The 14326-nt window shown below is 41.8% G+C and overlaps 1 protein-coding gene across 2 annotated transcripts in view; it reads right to left on the bottom strand.

Annotated features, from left to right (window-relative positions):
• The window catches only part of rab11fip4b (RAB11 family interacting protein 4 (class II) b), a 34337-nt gene extending 26435 nt beyond the window's left edge, over nt 1-7902 (bottom strand). For both annotated transcript variants that reach the window (XM_030782431.1, XM_030782430.1), the window contains exon 1: nt 7757-7902. In XM_030782431.1, coding sequence (XP_030638291.1) covers nt 7757-7837 — 81 coding nt within the window. In that variant the 5' untranslated portion in view covers nt 7838-7902. The remainder of the gene's footprint in view (nt 1-7756) is intronic.
• Nucleotides 7903-14326: the final 6424 nt, after the last annotated feature.

Raw genomic sequence — 14326 nt, forward strand, 5'->3', positions numbered from 1 at the left:
TATAGCCACGCTCAAGACAAATGTGGTTTCATTAAGTCTGGGGAAATACAGCGGACCATTAGTTTAATCTGACGGGCAGACAAACCACACCAAGCGCAGGCGTCTCACCCACATAAAAGCACTTCGAGTGATTTGTGGGAACTGGCCATTTGGGATTGACTGTTGGGAAAAGTTGTTAAAGCCACAAGAATGAAGCTCTTATAGAGAGTTCTTTAGAGCTTTGGTAGACAGAGACAGATCATTTGTGTGTGCTGTCAGTGTCAATACAGGTATCGAAATCTAAACCACATCGGGGAGCAAGGGGAGATGAGGTAAGGCAAGTGTACACAAGGAGGACAGAATAATGAAACCCTGGGACTGGGAAGAGGAGTTCCTCAGTTGAGCTGATCTGGGATCAGTGGAGACAGGCCGGGGAAGGCAAAGCTGGAACAAAGTGGTAAACTCAGCGTTTGTTTTGAGTTCAATTGATTTAGCAACTATTGCACTTTGGGCTTGCTCTCTTTCTTTTTAGCTTCTCTCTTAACCCTGAAATGCCACAATCTTTACTCTATGAAGTCTTTGCTATAGTAAGAGTCTCCTCAGAAGTGAGGAACTGATGTGAAGTAATCACAACCTGGGGTGGTAATGCGATATGGACTTCTATTTTTCACATTAGTGCTCCTGGAAAGCCTTCTTTGCTCTGGGCCTGTTCCTAAAGGCCAAACAGTAGTATCAAAACAGGAGTCTGATGTACCTGAGCAACTGCAATAACATCCGATGAAAGGAGAAACGTCACGTCACGGTAACTGGGCGTGAACATCCCCGCTTAAAGACAAAACCAGTTCTGTGTGAGAATAATAGCAGCATTTCATGACACTAATGTTACAAAACATATGGAGCTGGCGAACTCATAGCCAATTTCAGTTCACAATCTCTTTTTTTTTTTTTTTTTGCTGGAACTCTTTTCTTAGGTGAGGTTCAGACAGTGAATTGCTGCCCTTAAGCCTGTAAAACTCCAGAGTACTGTCCTAATTTCCAGGCCACATTAATGGTGCCTCATTAGGGGGATCCGTGACATCGTTGCTGCTCTCAGAGTCAATGTGCTCTCCACTCAAGACGCAAGGACACGTCCACACAAAGCCTGCTGCCGAAAGCAAAATTAAGTTCCCCCTCAGTCAAAACACCCAAATGGCGTTCGCCTTCAAGGGCACTCTTGTAAAACGATCTAAAACACAGCACAAGGACGTTCGCCTTGACGTTCGTTCATTAGCTTTTACTCAGCGAAACCTCAGCGTTTTTCTATCAGCAAATGTTACCACAACTGATGTAATGCCGCCATTAATGTTCGAGAACAAGTTGTTTTTTTTGAGGACCTGTAAGTTCTTTTTTTTATCTCTTTTCATTAAAGTGCACTGTCCCATTCTCCTGCCCTGCTGGCCGTGAGTATGGCATCTTTATTGGCGCCATCACTGACTGGTTACTTAGCGAAAGAACAAAGCAATAAAACTCTGTGTTATTAATGGCTGTGCTCTCATACGGAACATCTATACCACAAGACATTACATTTTTTTTTTACGTTCCTTTGGGTTTAACGATTAGATCAGGTGGACGGAAGCCAACGCACCTTGTGGGGGGAGTCAACCTTGGTACCAATTAAAGAAAACGACACGCTTTGTGTTCTGATCTGCACTTCTGCTTATGCAAATAATATAACTGAATGCAACTGCAAAGAACAGGGAAATACATTTAACCACAGTTGTTCCCAAAACTTTAAAGAGTTTCTTTCAGCCTTGTAACCAAAAAAAAAAAAAAAAATGGGAGTGTCTGTGGGTGAATGGGGGAAACTGGTATTTCAGGTGATTCACACCTTGGTTTTGTCTTACAAATGATTTCTTAATGCAGTTGATGTTTGTTTGTTATGTTTGTTTGTTTTCTCCCTCCCATAATGCAGAACTGTAGTAGTTGGGTGGCCCTTTAACGCGAATATAGGGGGCTAATTAAGGATTATTCCTCCACTGCAGTAGATTCACACTGTGCTGTAAATCAGTGAGGCAGACATTTAAGGATTACCCTTCCACAGAGAGACTGGGGGGGAGAGTTCAGTTAGGTTAAGGTGCTCAGAGACGTGTTAATTAACGAAGATTTTCCTTTCACAAAAGGGTTTTGATAATCCAGCCGTGTCCAGAGGGGGAAACGGAGCTTTAAGATCCAGAGCAGCTCTCGGGAAAGACTAATAACCAACTCCATATATTATTCAGAACAACTCTGCACAACAGAGATGAAAGAAACAGCGGAATCCTCTAAGTTTAGAGGGGAATGATTGACAGATGAGTGAGAGCAAAACAGATGGAAAGAAGGAGTGAAGGAAAAGAAGGTTGGAGGAGAAAGAAATGTGTTTTCCACCAATGACCCAGATACTGAGTTACCAGAGAAAAATAAATGTATCACCAGGATATCAATGGGGAAGTAAGACAATTAGAAAGGAGAGTTATAGGTTTTATCATTAAAAACTGTTTCTACTCACACATACCTTTGCACATCGACTAGTACAGAGCTGGTAAAGGCTCTACAGAGTTTCCTCTCTCTGAGAATATCAAATTAATCAACTCCTCCAAACACAACACTTCACAGAGTTAGTTCATATATTATGACCTCCAAACTATTAGAGGAAGTTTTCAATACATTTTGGTAAGAAGCTGAACACACCTTCAAATATGAGCACAGCACTGAAAACATAACAGTGACTAACCCGTATTTCCTAATCCTCTACAGAAACTGGAAGAGAGCCATTGCTTAACTCAGAACAAGAACCTGGACATACACCTGATTGGCTCATTCAAAAAAAACATATATGTCACGTAGAAACTATTATTATATTTTGAGTTTGAAGCTGTGGAATCTTCAGCCTGTCTGTACTGTGTATTCTTCTGAATACTTTGGTGCCTATGTAATTCTGTATGTGGTATCGGAGCTGCTGTAATGTTAGACAACTCTTAAATGGTTGCCGAGAAACCCAAAGATATCCCGTGACAGCTTCCTATGTTTTCTGAGATAAAGGAGGCCCTGACTATGCAGCGCTTCATACGCAAACCTGTGTTTTGTTTTCGGTGAACGGTTTTCGTTTTCTGTGTTGAGTCTTGTAGCTGAGCTCACCTAATCAGATTGTCCAAAATATATTTTAATTAAAAAGTTTTCCCTAAAATGTCGATAAGGTGCATCCTCCTTTACACGCTTGTTATTTTTTAGAGGATTTTTGTTTAGAACAGTGCTAATAACTCAGGTGTTTGAACCACTAGTATCTTCCTCCACACACCGCGTACTAAATTAGGCACATCAGAATTTTTCTAACCTTATTTTAAACTACATTTATGGGGGAAAATAAGCCAATTTGTGCGCTGTTTAAAGTCATAAAAAGCACCTGCCATGCTAGCCAAAGCAAGCAACTGCGTGTTTGAATAGGCCTGGGGACACAGGAGATAGGATGAGGAGCCAATTCATCTAGACGTTTCTGTTCTAAAAATGTTTGACAACCTTCAGCTCAAGGCTTGGCTTAGGGCAGAGTACAACTGTAAAAGTAAATGATCCCTCTTCCAGATGCCAAGATCGCTCACAAATGTATAAACTTTCAAATACTTCAAACATTTTAAAATGAACGAGATGAAATGCTCTGCAGTAATAAAGTAGACAGAGGAGAAAGAGGAACGAAACATAGACAGTGAGGAAGAGAAAACGAGAAAGGGGACACCATCTGGTTTTTTTTGTTTTGTTTTTTTTTCCAAGTCCTTCCACCTTTGTTTCTGAAGCTCTGGGAACCATCAAATGCCTTTTCGATCATTTCTTCGCTACGGCGTCAATGACGGAGATGCCGCACGTGTTGCAGACGTGCAGTTAAGAGTTAGAAAGGAAACAGAAACACCAATCATACGACATCATGTGGCAATGGTCGTTTTCCTACCAGCAGATTCAGTTACGTGGGGGGGGGGGGTGTATGAAATTGTCCATTTTAGTCACTAACACTTTTTTACTGACCACACACACACACACACACACACAAAACTCGTTTCACAATGTTCCAAGAAGATGTAAACACATCCAAAATAAGAGTTGTTTCCCATCATGATGAGTTGTTCCCTCTCTCTCTCTCTCTCTCCCTCACTCTCTCTCTCTGTACAAACTCAGTTGAATGAGAACATTCTAGATGAAATATAACTATGATCATGTTGTAAATCCTGTGTATATACTCAGGTGTCAGATTTAACCCATATAGGTTTGTACAGACTTACAGCAGAGCTTGTGTCGCAATACCCCCCCCCCCCCCCCAAAAACTTTCATACTCCTACACATGCACCCTTTATAAAAAAAAAAAAGAAAAAGAAAAGAAGAACAACGTGCCCAGCACTGTTGCACAGGAACTGGTGAGTCATAGCTCCGCATCTAGTAAGCAGCAACAAAAAGAAAAAAGAAAAGAAAAAGCACCTTTTTGGAACTGAAACAAATGCGGTGTACACAGCAGCACATACTCCTCTGGGCTGAACTCATTCAGTTAGCCGACGCCAAACCCCCTTCTAAGCAAATGTCAAAAAAACTCAACAAGGCTGCTAAGAAAACGAGTTAACAAACATGCATTTGTTTTCACCTGTTGGCCTCTGAGGAATAGGTAGCTGATTATGTTACCCAAGAATTCAAAACCCACAAAGCCGTATTGTGCCGGTGTAAAAGTGCATCAGGACCGGGGGGGGTTGCGCCTTGGACGTAACAGAAACCTCAGAGCTTTTTGTACGGGAGTGAAGAGGAGAGGTGAGTGCTCTGTGGAGAGATTAGCCTGAGGGCTTTTGAGATTATATGCTGAGGTCTGTTCATACGCCGAGAATGCCATTTCTAAAAAAAAAAAATAAAAAAACAACAACAACCCACCAGTAAACATGAAGTGTGAAACAGAAGAAATGTCCTCACTCTATCTAGCGTCCTTGTGATATCTGCAGTCCACAAAGTGGTTATGTATCAACAAACCGCTATATGTCCATTCGTCTAGAGGGGAAGGTGTGTGTGAGTGTGCGCTACACATGTGACACTGGACAGAAATGGACTAAGAGTTGTTGGACATCTGTTCAGGGCTTAGAACAAGTGTGAAACCAAGACAGACAATCAAACACAACTGTCTCCATTTCCTCCTCAATCTGTTTCAAAAATCTGGTTTCCCATGAATGTGTGTGTTTGTGAGTGCGTATGTGTGTGTGTGTGTGTGAGGGAGGGGGAGAGAGAGAGGGAGCGAGGGAGCAAGAAAGAGAGAGAGAGAGAAAGAGGGAGAGAATGCAAGGCCTGAGGACAGGTGATGCTACACAGTTGCTTGGGGGTAGGAAAGAGGACACAGCTGAAGCAAACATTGAGAATGACAGATAATGACAACAGGACTAAAATACGTATACATACACACACACACACGCAAACACGCACACGCAGACGCATTCACACACACACACGCACACACGTACACACTTACACACGCACACAGACACATGCACGCACAGACACACACACACACATATTTGTACATAAGCGTCACATGTAAAAGTAAGAAGATGAAACCACATTCAAACAAATATAGACATTCATGCAACTATCTTGCGGGTGTGAATTTAAATATAAGCCAATATTTATTCCTGAGCCCTGCCTATTCCAAAGAAACGGGAATAGACAGAGCTCAGGAAACTCTTGCAGAGAGAGAGAGAGAGAGGCAGACAGACAGACAGACAGACACACACACACACACACACACACACACACGCACACACAGATGTGAGGTGAAGAAAAAGTGACAAAGAGCAGGGGGTATAATGTCAGAAGAGCTGTTCACAGTAGGAGCTGAGTGCACTTTTACTCAGCATGTCTTCAGCTGTCAGTGCTATCACGTCCCCAACCCTCTCAAACCAAGACCACACGCTGTCAGTGCTATCACGTCCCCAACCCTCTCAAACCCAGACCACACGCTGCTGCTACATATCTCAGTGCAGTTCTCAGTTCTCTGGTGTTTACCCTCTAAAGCTCACCTCATTTTACCTAGCCCCATGTGTGTAAGTTTGTTCTAAGTTTGTTCTAATGTGTGTGTATCTTCATTAGCCGATGTCGTTGATAAGGCGTAAGACAGGTCCTTGACTAAATTGCATTCTATGCGTACATTCACCACTTATAAGTCAATCTACTCTATGACTAGTCACTACCTTTGTCTGGAAAATCTCAATCCTATGTCTTCCAGATGTTAAATCTGAACCGCTTTGCCCTGTCTCAATCGCATATAAAAACACACCGACACACAAACACACACACACACATACAGACACACACACACAGTCACACATACTCAGAGACACACACAGAGATACACATAGAGAGCCCAGTACAGTTTTCACAACCTTTTCGACTGAGAGGGATTACTGGTTGGTCATCCTGGCTGAAGACGTAATCTAGTTACTCTCACCCAGGTGAGGTACAATCTGAATGAGACAAGGCAACAAGAGCATAATCTGCTCTATTCAAGAAAGTACAAAGGCCATGAACGCACGCCTCAGAGTGCACTTTCGGTGTTTTGTTTACGGCTGTTGTTTTACGTAAATGCTAACGACAACGGCTCAAATCGGAGCCTCGCCTATCAAGACGGTTCGTGTAGCGACTAGAACAACTAGCCTCTCCATATCTCAATCAAACAGTCACACTGCATCCAGAAACACACTGTTCCTATTCCCACGGAGACTTATCAGTCCAGAATGCTTTACTGAGTGTCCAGTAACTGCGAGTTTGCTGCTCCAAAGCCCAGTAACAATGAGCCTCAGCAGAGCTTTTCAACTTGGAAGGTTTTCTACTATGACCTAAAAGTCTGGCCTGTTTGCCACACCGCACATTGATAATACTTATAAGTGAACCACGCTGGCTTAGGCATTTAAAACAAAGATAAATGTACAAAGCATAGAAAGCAGCCAATTGGTAAGACATTGAGTATGGACTAGAGGCAACAACATTGCTGTAGATTTAGTCCAGCTCTGTCTGGTATACGTCAGGCTCCAATACTGAGCAGTCACAGAGCACATCAGAGTGTCAAGCGCCCTGTCACAGGTACTGATTGAAGCATGGGTGACCCTCCCCCCTTCATCTTTTCCTGTTTCCCCCCAAGCTGTTTGCTTTGCTGACTTGCAGTTTGCCCACACGTAGCACTGATGTTGTATTGCAAAAACAAAACAAAACAAAACAAAAACCAAAAAACCCCCCCAAAAAACCCCACTCCCATCTACATTTCAAGACAGTCTCTGGCATTTTACACATGTCATACGTAAGTAGTAAGGAGCAAAATACACTGGATATTTAACATTACATCTCTTTCAGTTTCTCTGGAACAGTAAATGAAACATTCACTGTTTAACCACTGTTTAACACTCTCTCTCTCTCTCTCTCTCTCTCTCTCTTTCTTTCTTTCTCTCTCTCTCTCTCTCTCTCTCTTTCTCTCTCTCTCTCTCTCTCTCTCTCTTTCCAGCCATTCCTGATCCTCAATTAATCCCATTATATCATTGAGGGCAGGGCAAACAGAAAACTCAACCACACAACTGAGAGAGTGAAAGACTATATATGTATCAAGGAAAAAGGAAGACAGACCTTGTTTGAGCAAGGGAAGACAAAAAAAGACAGAGAAAAGATCTATGGTACACCAAATCACAAATAAACCCTTATCCTCACTCCAAATCCCTCCAACCCCCCTTCTTTTCAAGCCAGGCTGTGGACAATCACTTACCCCGTTTCTCACGGTAGGGAGGTCATGATCGCCTCGGCTCCACTTCTCTCTGGCCAAGCCTCCACTAGCTACTGAAGTCATCCACTTGAACTGCTACACCAGCTCTCTCTCCACTGCGGACAGTTCGGCAGGTGAAGTAGACCGGGGAGGGGGGGGGGGGGGGGGAATGGAGAGAACGACTAGTCCTTTTAAATTGTTTTAATCCACAAGCAAACAGAAAGAAACAGAAAGGTGAGGCTCTCTCCCCAGAGCTGTTTAAACTGACGCTCTGCCTTCGATTAACAGGAATCCAATTCACAGAAACTTCCACTCACACACTCAAAGACACACCAACACATGCACGCTCTCACTAACAAACTCACACAGACACTGGCACTATAGCTTTGGCAACAGTTGTTGCGCTCAGGCCACTCCCCCCTCTACCTCATTCTCATTCTCTTTCTCTCTCACTGGCTGTTGCCCAGCAACTGGCTTCAGCTGGGCCGTCCCACACAGAGATTTCAGAGTGTGCACATTGTGAACTGACCTGCCGACTGTCTTTTACCTCAGAACATTTGCATTTGTAGACCCGCCCACGTTCAGGAGTCCAGCAGGCAAGTGGCATTATTTTGAGGAAATGACAAGAGACTTGAATGACACTGAACATTTTGGTACAAGAGGAAACAAGAAGTTGTGATTTATAAAGGGGAACAACAGAAACAAAAACTGTAATTTTACTATAATGACAAAAACAGGGAAAATCCACACCTCGTCTCTCTTGAAAAGAAAAGGAAAAGAAACCCCTAAAAAGTCAAAGGGTTAGAAGTGGAAAGTGAGGACTGATTTTGTAACAGGATTTGACACACCAGACAAAAAAAAAAAAGATGTATCCTCACAGTTTCACTTCCTCAGCAAGTAGTTTAACACAGACGGTCTATGACTAAATGATGACACACAGAGGTAGACTGCATTGCAGCAGTACTCCAAATCTTCCTCCTAAATTTCCCTCAAGACAAAAATACACACTCATTCCTCTGTTTCTCATCCCACCCTCTAGAAACCCAATTTAATGCAACATTATATAATGTAATGTTATCAGTTTGAGCTCTGAGCACCTGAGCCATTAGTTTTGTAAACACTGCTAGCTTACTTTTAGCAAAGGGCATCTGTAGGACAAAGGAAGGGTAGGGGATAGAGGACACATATCATACAACCTTTTTTTTAATACTGTATATAAAACTGCACATATAATCAGAAGTGTTTGTTTGTTATCTCTATGTTTGCTGAAGTGTCTTATCATTTGATTTCTTATAGAGTCAAAAGACAAAGGAGTACAGCCCTTGACTGATAAAAAAAAAACATAACTGCTTAGTCTAAAAGTTCTTCATAAGTTTATAAAAACTTGCTTAAGAAAACCATTTTATCTCAGTCCATCCATGCTTCAGTCAGAGGTTTTTAAAGAATTATGAAATCGATGTTTGACGTCATAACTGTCTATAGAATCATTTCCACATCATTATTCTAACCTTTACACACAAATACACTCCACTCTGACACTGCCCTATTTTGTGTGTGCAACTCCTACAGAAAGGAGACTGTCTCTAAGCCAAGGACTCCTGCCAGCTTAATCCCTCCAGGCATTTGTTAACAAATAAAGGACACCCTACATATCTACTACTCCCTCCCCACCTCCTCCTCCTCCTCCTACTGGTCCTCCCTGCTGAACTTTTGTTTTTAATTCTTTTGACTTTCTTTTGAATTCTTTTTTTATTCATAGGACCCTCTTATTTTTGTCCAATAAACATTAGGCCCACAGAGTGTACACATAACATATTACGATCCCGTTTCATATTATTCTCAGTTCACCCCTGTCTCATCATTTTGTCTCTTTACTTTATCGATGCCAAGCTGGTGAAGTTGACCCACTTGTTCCTTCCGGCACTGGAGTGGCGTCAAACAACAGACACCTCTGGTTGCCAAATCCTTTTGGGTCATCAAAGACCAGTACATCAGTCCTCCGTGACTCCTTCTCCTTTTCTCTCTGTCTTTTTCCCCTCCTTTTTTTTTTTTTTTTTTTTGTTTGACTGGCGTCGCATTAGCTCATTTCTCAGTGAATATCTCAAATAGCAAAGATTCTAAAACTCTGCTGGAATGTCAGATTATGTTTGTCTAAATTCAGCTGCTTGATTAGAGAAGAAAGACATTGGGGTGGGGGGTGGGGTGGGGGTTGGGGTGGAACGAGAGAGCCGGGGTACCCGAATGAAAGCTAATTATCTGGAAAGGAATGTTTCCCTCCTAGGTGCCTGCTTAGCTTGGTGAAAGACTTTGGCCACCGGTCAACCAATGGCTGTCAACTATTTGTTAAAAAGCAATTTGTTGAGCCTCTGTGTATCTTCTTAAGAAGCTACTAGAAATTCCTTTTAGACTACCTGTATCTAAGCTCATTACTCCAACAGACAGGCAGACTTAGGTTCTTCCACAGTTTCAGATGTTCAAATCATCAAGGGGGGGGGGGGGGGGGGGGGGGGGGGGGGGGGGGGAGTTTGGGGGAGGGGGGGGATACAGAGGAAGACACACTCGTAAAAATACAGAACTGTATTCAGTGTAAGACACAGCACATATACACCTGCACCTACTGGACTCATTTCACCTCCAAACACTTAAAAAGGACACACCAGACTTTAAGCTCACAAGTTCACTAAGACAAGGAGGCAGCATTGTCTGAGAATATCCTTCAAATCTCAAATGAACGCACATATGCAGCCGCACAAACACTCATAAACAGGCAACAAAAAACAAAACAAAACAAACAAACAAAAAACCCCGCTATGAACAAAGAGACAAACAGTGCTGCTCAAGCAGAGGCTTCAAAGACTGTCAAAGTTCACAGCAACACAGTACAAAAGACCTGGGAAAACCCCCTCCCAATTCCCTCTCTGTCTTCATTCCAGTTGTAATGTCACTGATAAACCCTAACCCTCATTGTCTCTGCTCTCGCGTGACGATCGTCCTAAGATGTCACTCATTTCTCCTAGATTTTTTTCTCTATCTGATTTCTCCAAGGTTTCTCTGTCTCCATATTCCCAAAACAGGCTAGCTATGCTAATCCCCCAACGACATGTCGCTAACAAGTGTAGCAGAGATTCCGCTTTTTAAGGCTTCCTCTTAAGGTCTCTTCCTGTTGTAACCAAAGGAAGTTTTATCTTGCCATTGTTGCCTTAAAGCTGATATGTGACAATGTCTATTGCCAAAAACACTTGACAAACAAATTTAAATTGAACAGAAAAAGTCCACAGGAGGATGAAAACGTGATGTGAGAGACTTAGAACAAGTGGAAAAGAAATTTCTAGAATGAAGGTAACTGATGAACAGTGATCACAATATGAGGGGAAAAAAAGCACATGGTTTTAGTGCTTATTGATAAATGTGTTGTTTCATCACTTGTAAAACACACAGAGTTGATGACTGTTAGCGGTTAGCTAACCATGCATGAACATGCCATCTCATGGAAGACAGAAAAGAACTATTACACCCCCACCCCCCCCAAAAAAATCTATCTAGTCGAACTTGAATTGGAAAACAAAAGTATTGATGGAGCCTTGCTCAAAGTCTCCAGAGTGCAACACAAGGGAAATGTTAAAATCTCATCAGTTTGTCTGTTATTCAATATATGCAAAATGTGCATACAATTGAATTCCATTTGGATCCGCTCGCCTCACCCCTAATGACTTCTACAGGCAGTATCGGCGGTCAGAGAGACTGAGTCCAAACCTCCTCCCAAGGTGCCTCATGATGTATCGGTAAACCTTTCAGAGACTTCTATGTTTTGAAACTAAAATGACCACAGTTGCTCTGATCAGACAAAACACAATAACATGCAAGTTGTACTATACAACCTATGGTCAATATCTTTCTGCTGTGCTTATCAAAACATTCAAAACACAAAATATGAAAATATGAATACCTAAAATATGAATTATTAACCTCAAGATCTAAAAACCTTTCTGTAGTCCTTAAAAACGGTGTGTGTGTGTGTGTGTGTGTGTGTGTGTGTGTGTGTGTGTGTGAGTTGGTGGGTGGGTGGTGGGTGGGGGGGTTTGAGCTGGAGGAACAACCGTCTGTTAGATCTGCAAACTCCCACAGTTCCATTTTTAGGGCAAGGGAAAATAAGGAGGTGGGCAGGAACGACAGCTGATTTGAGAGAGACCTCAAAAGGACTCGACTCAGAATCCGACAGGAGATGAACGCGCACGTCTTTAATAAAGGCAGCGATGATAAGCGCGGGGGGACGGGGAAACGATATGATAATAAGAGACAAAGCTGATGTGCTTCCTGATTTATGTGAGGCTGACATACTTAACGTTTGGGCTGTTTGACTAAGTTTATGTCCCGTAATGTGTGCAGTCTATTCCGAACACCTCTCTCCACTTTTCAAAGACGAGGGAAAATTGAATTTTCATTTAAAGGAATGAGCCGGGGTGAGATCGCTGCCTTTTCTTCTTTCGCTAACCGATCTCATCTTTCAGTTCCGTGTTACGCAGAGACGGACTGAGAAACTAAAGAGGCAATTCCGACCGAAAGATTTGAAAAATGCATGAGTTTACTCAAGTCTACTCGTCCTCTCCCTTAGAGCAAACCTCGAGTTCTTTACCTGTCAACCAATCAAATCATGTCACAGTGCTGCCTCTTCATTTGTGATATTTGAGAAGATTAATGAAATCAGTATTCCTGTAACGTGACATTAAATTAAATTTAATTTAAATTTAAAATTGGTAGGACCCTTTAAGTAGTAAACCAATATGACCATTCACGGCTCTGTGGGGTTTTTTTTTTCTTTCCTGGTTATGAATGGGTGAGTAATTCCATGTCTGAGCGTGCACTCTGGCAGGGTAGAACTTTAATACCCAGTCAATACTGTCCATTCAGAGCAGGCTGCTTTGGAGGAAATGAGGCCACCCGGGTAAAGTGTCCCTCAGGATACAGTCTCCTGTTGGTTTATAGAACTAGATTGATTACTGAAACACTCTGGTATTGTTGCAAAGATAGGGAACAAAACTACTACACAATGGCAGCACATGTGAAAAAAGACGGTTTTGTTCGCAAGGGCGCATGGCAACTATCCAGCCTGAGGATACTGTATCGCATTGTAGTGCAGGGTTCCCTTTTATGATACAAACATATCTGTGATATAGGCAAAATATAGGCAAAAAAATCAACAGTAAAACTGAACCTCTACCTTTTTTTTAGTTTCATTAGTGTTGTTTTCCACCCAACTGCTCTTGTTTGTGTAGTCTCCAGCTGGCAGCGCGCATGAGTCTACTTCAAGAAAACTTTTGCTATGGGATTCTATCTTGGAACCAAAGTATATTTTTCCCTTGCCTGGTTTCCCCTGTGTACATCCATTGCCAGTTATAATGTGGACAAAATCCAGGCTCTATTAATGACAACACATTTTATAAGATCGCCTCAGTGATTTTTTTTAACCGTAAGTTTAAAAAAAATACAACGTTTCAGCTCTTTGCCAAAGTGTGAGAGAATATCGTTTTTTTTGAGCGCGGGGAGTCAGTTCGGAGAATAATGTGGTGTTTCTGTTTTTAAGCAGAGCCAAGACACATTTCTACTGGGTTGTCCCAAAGGGTTTTTAGGTTTTTTTTTTTTTTTGCTGAAGGAAAACATTTTTCTGCTGAACAGGCTATCCACTGAGAGTGACAGCAGGCTAAAAATGCTAACGATCAAAGATGCAGCCAATACGTTAGTGAGCACAGAGACAGAAAGTCTTTGAGACTGGTGGAGAATATGGTAGGGGTAGATTCGATCAAGAAAAAGAAAAAAAAAACATGTTTTTCCACGTTTTTTTTTGCATCACTGTTCTATGCTCCTGTTGAAAACTGTCTCTGTCTTTGACATAATTGGTTCTTTTTTTTTCTTTGTGTTTTTTTTTTTCCTTTGTGGTTTTGTAAGACGAGTACAACGTGTGATCTATTCATTATGGTAATCTCCACACTGTAGCCTTCTCAAGCACAGTAAGGTTCTGACCTGTAAAACCGGTTATGATGACGCCTATGAGAGTTACTCAGTAGGTGGTATGACGGACAACATTTATAAAAAGATACACTAGCATCTTTTGGGTGTTAAAGGGACTTAGTTTATTTTTGTTCCCAAAAAAGTCCCCAAATTGAGCAATATCCCGTAAACTGGGAGGCAACATTATTCACAAATTTCCTAAAGCCAAAAATGTGAAACACGAATTTATCACTGTGAATAAACATTTCATCATGACAACCAATTCATATCAAATATGCAGCAGATTAAAAAAAAATAGTTTGCTCCTTATTCACCGTTAAACTACCACTGCGACTTAAGTACCAGATTTGCTTTTTGACTGAACTTAAGGTTTGCCAAAATGTCCTGCTTCCATACCTGCTCAAACTTATGACCAAACTTATTCAGAACCAGAATTCTTAGAATTCATCTATTTCAGACTTCACATGCATTCTCAGAATTTGTTTAATTTGAACATTGATTAATTGTATGGCATGCCTCCTGTAACCCAACACTCAGTCACTGCTGACCAACCTTCCCATAAACACT

This window comes from Chanos chanos, chromosome 8, assembly GCF_902362185.1.
Source record: "Chanos chanos chromosome 8, fChaCha1.1, whole genome shotgun sequence".
Lineage (NCBI taxonomy): Eukaryota > Metazoa > Chordata > Actinopteri > Gonorynchiformes > Chanidae > Chanos > Chanos chanos.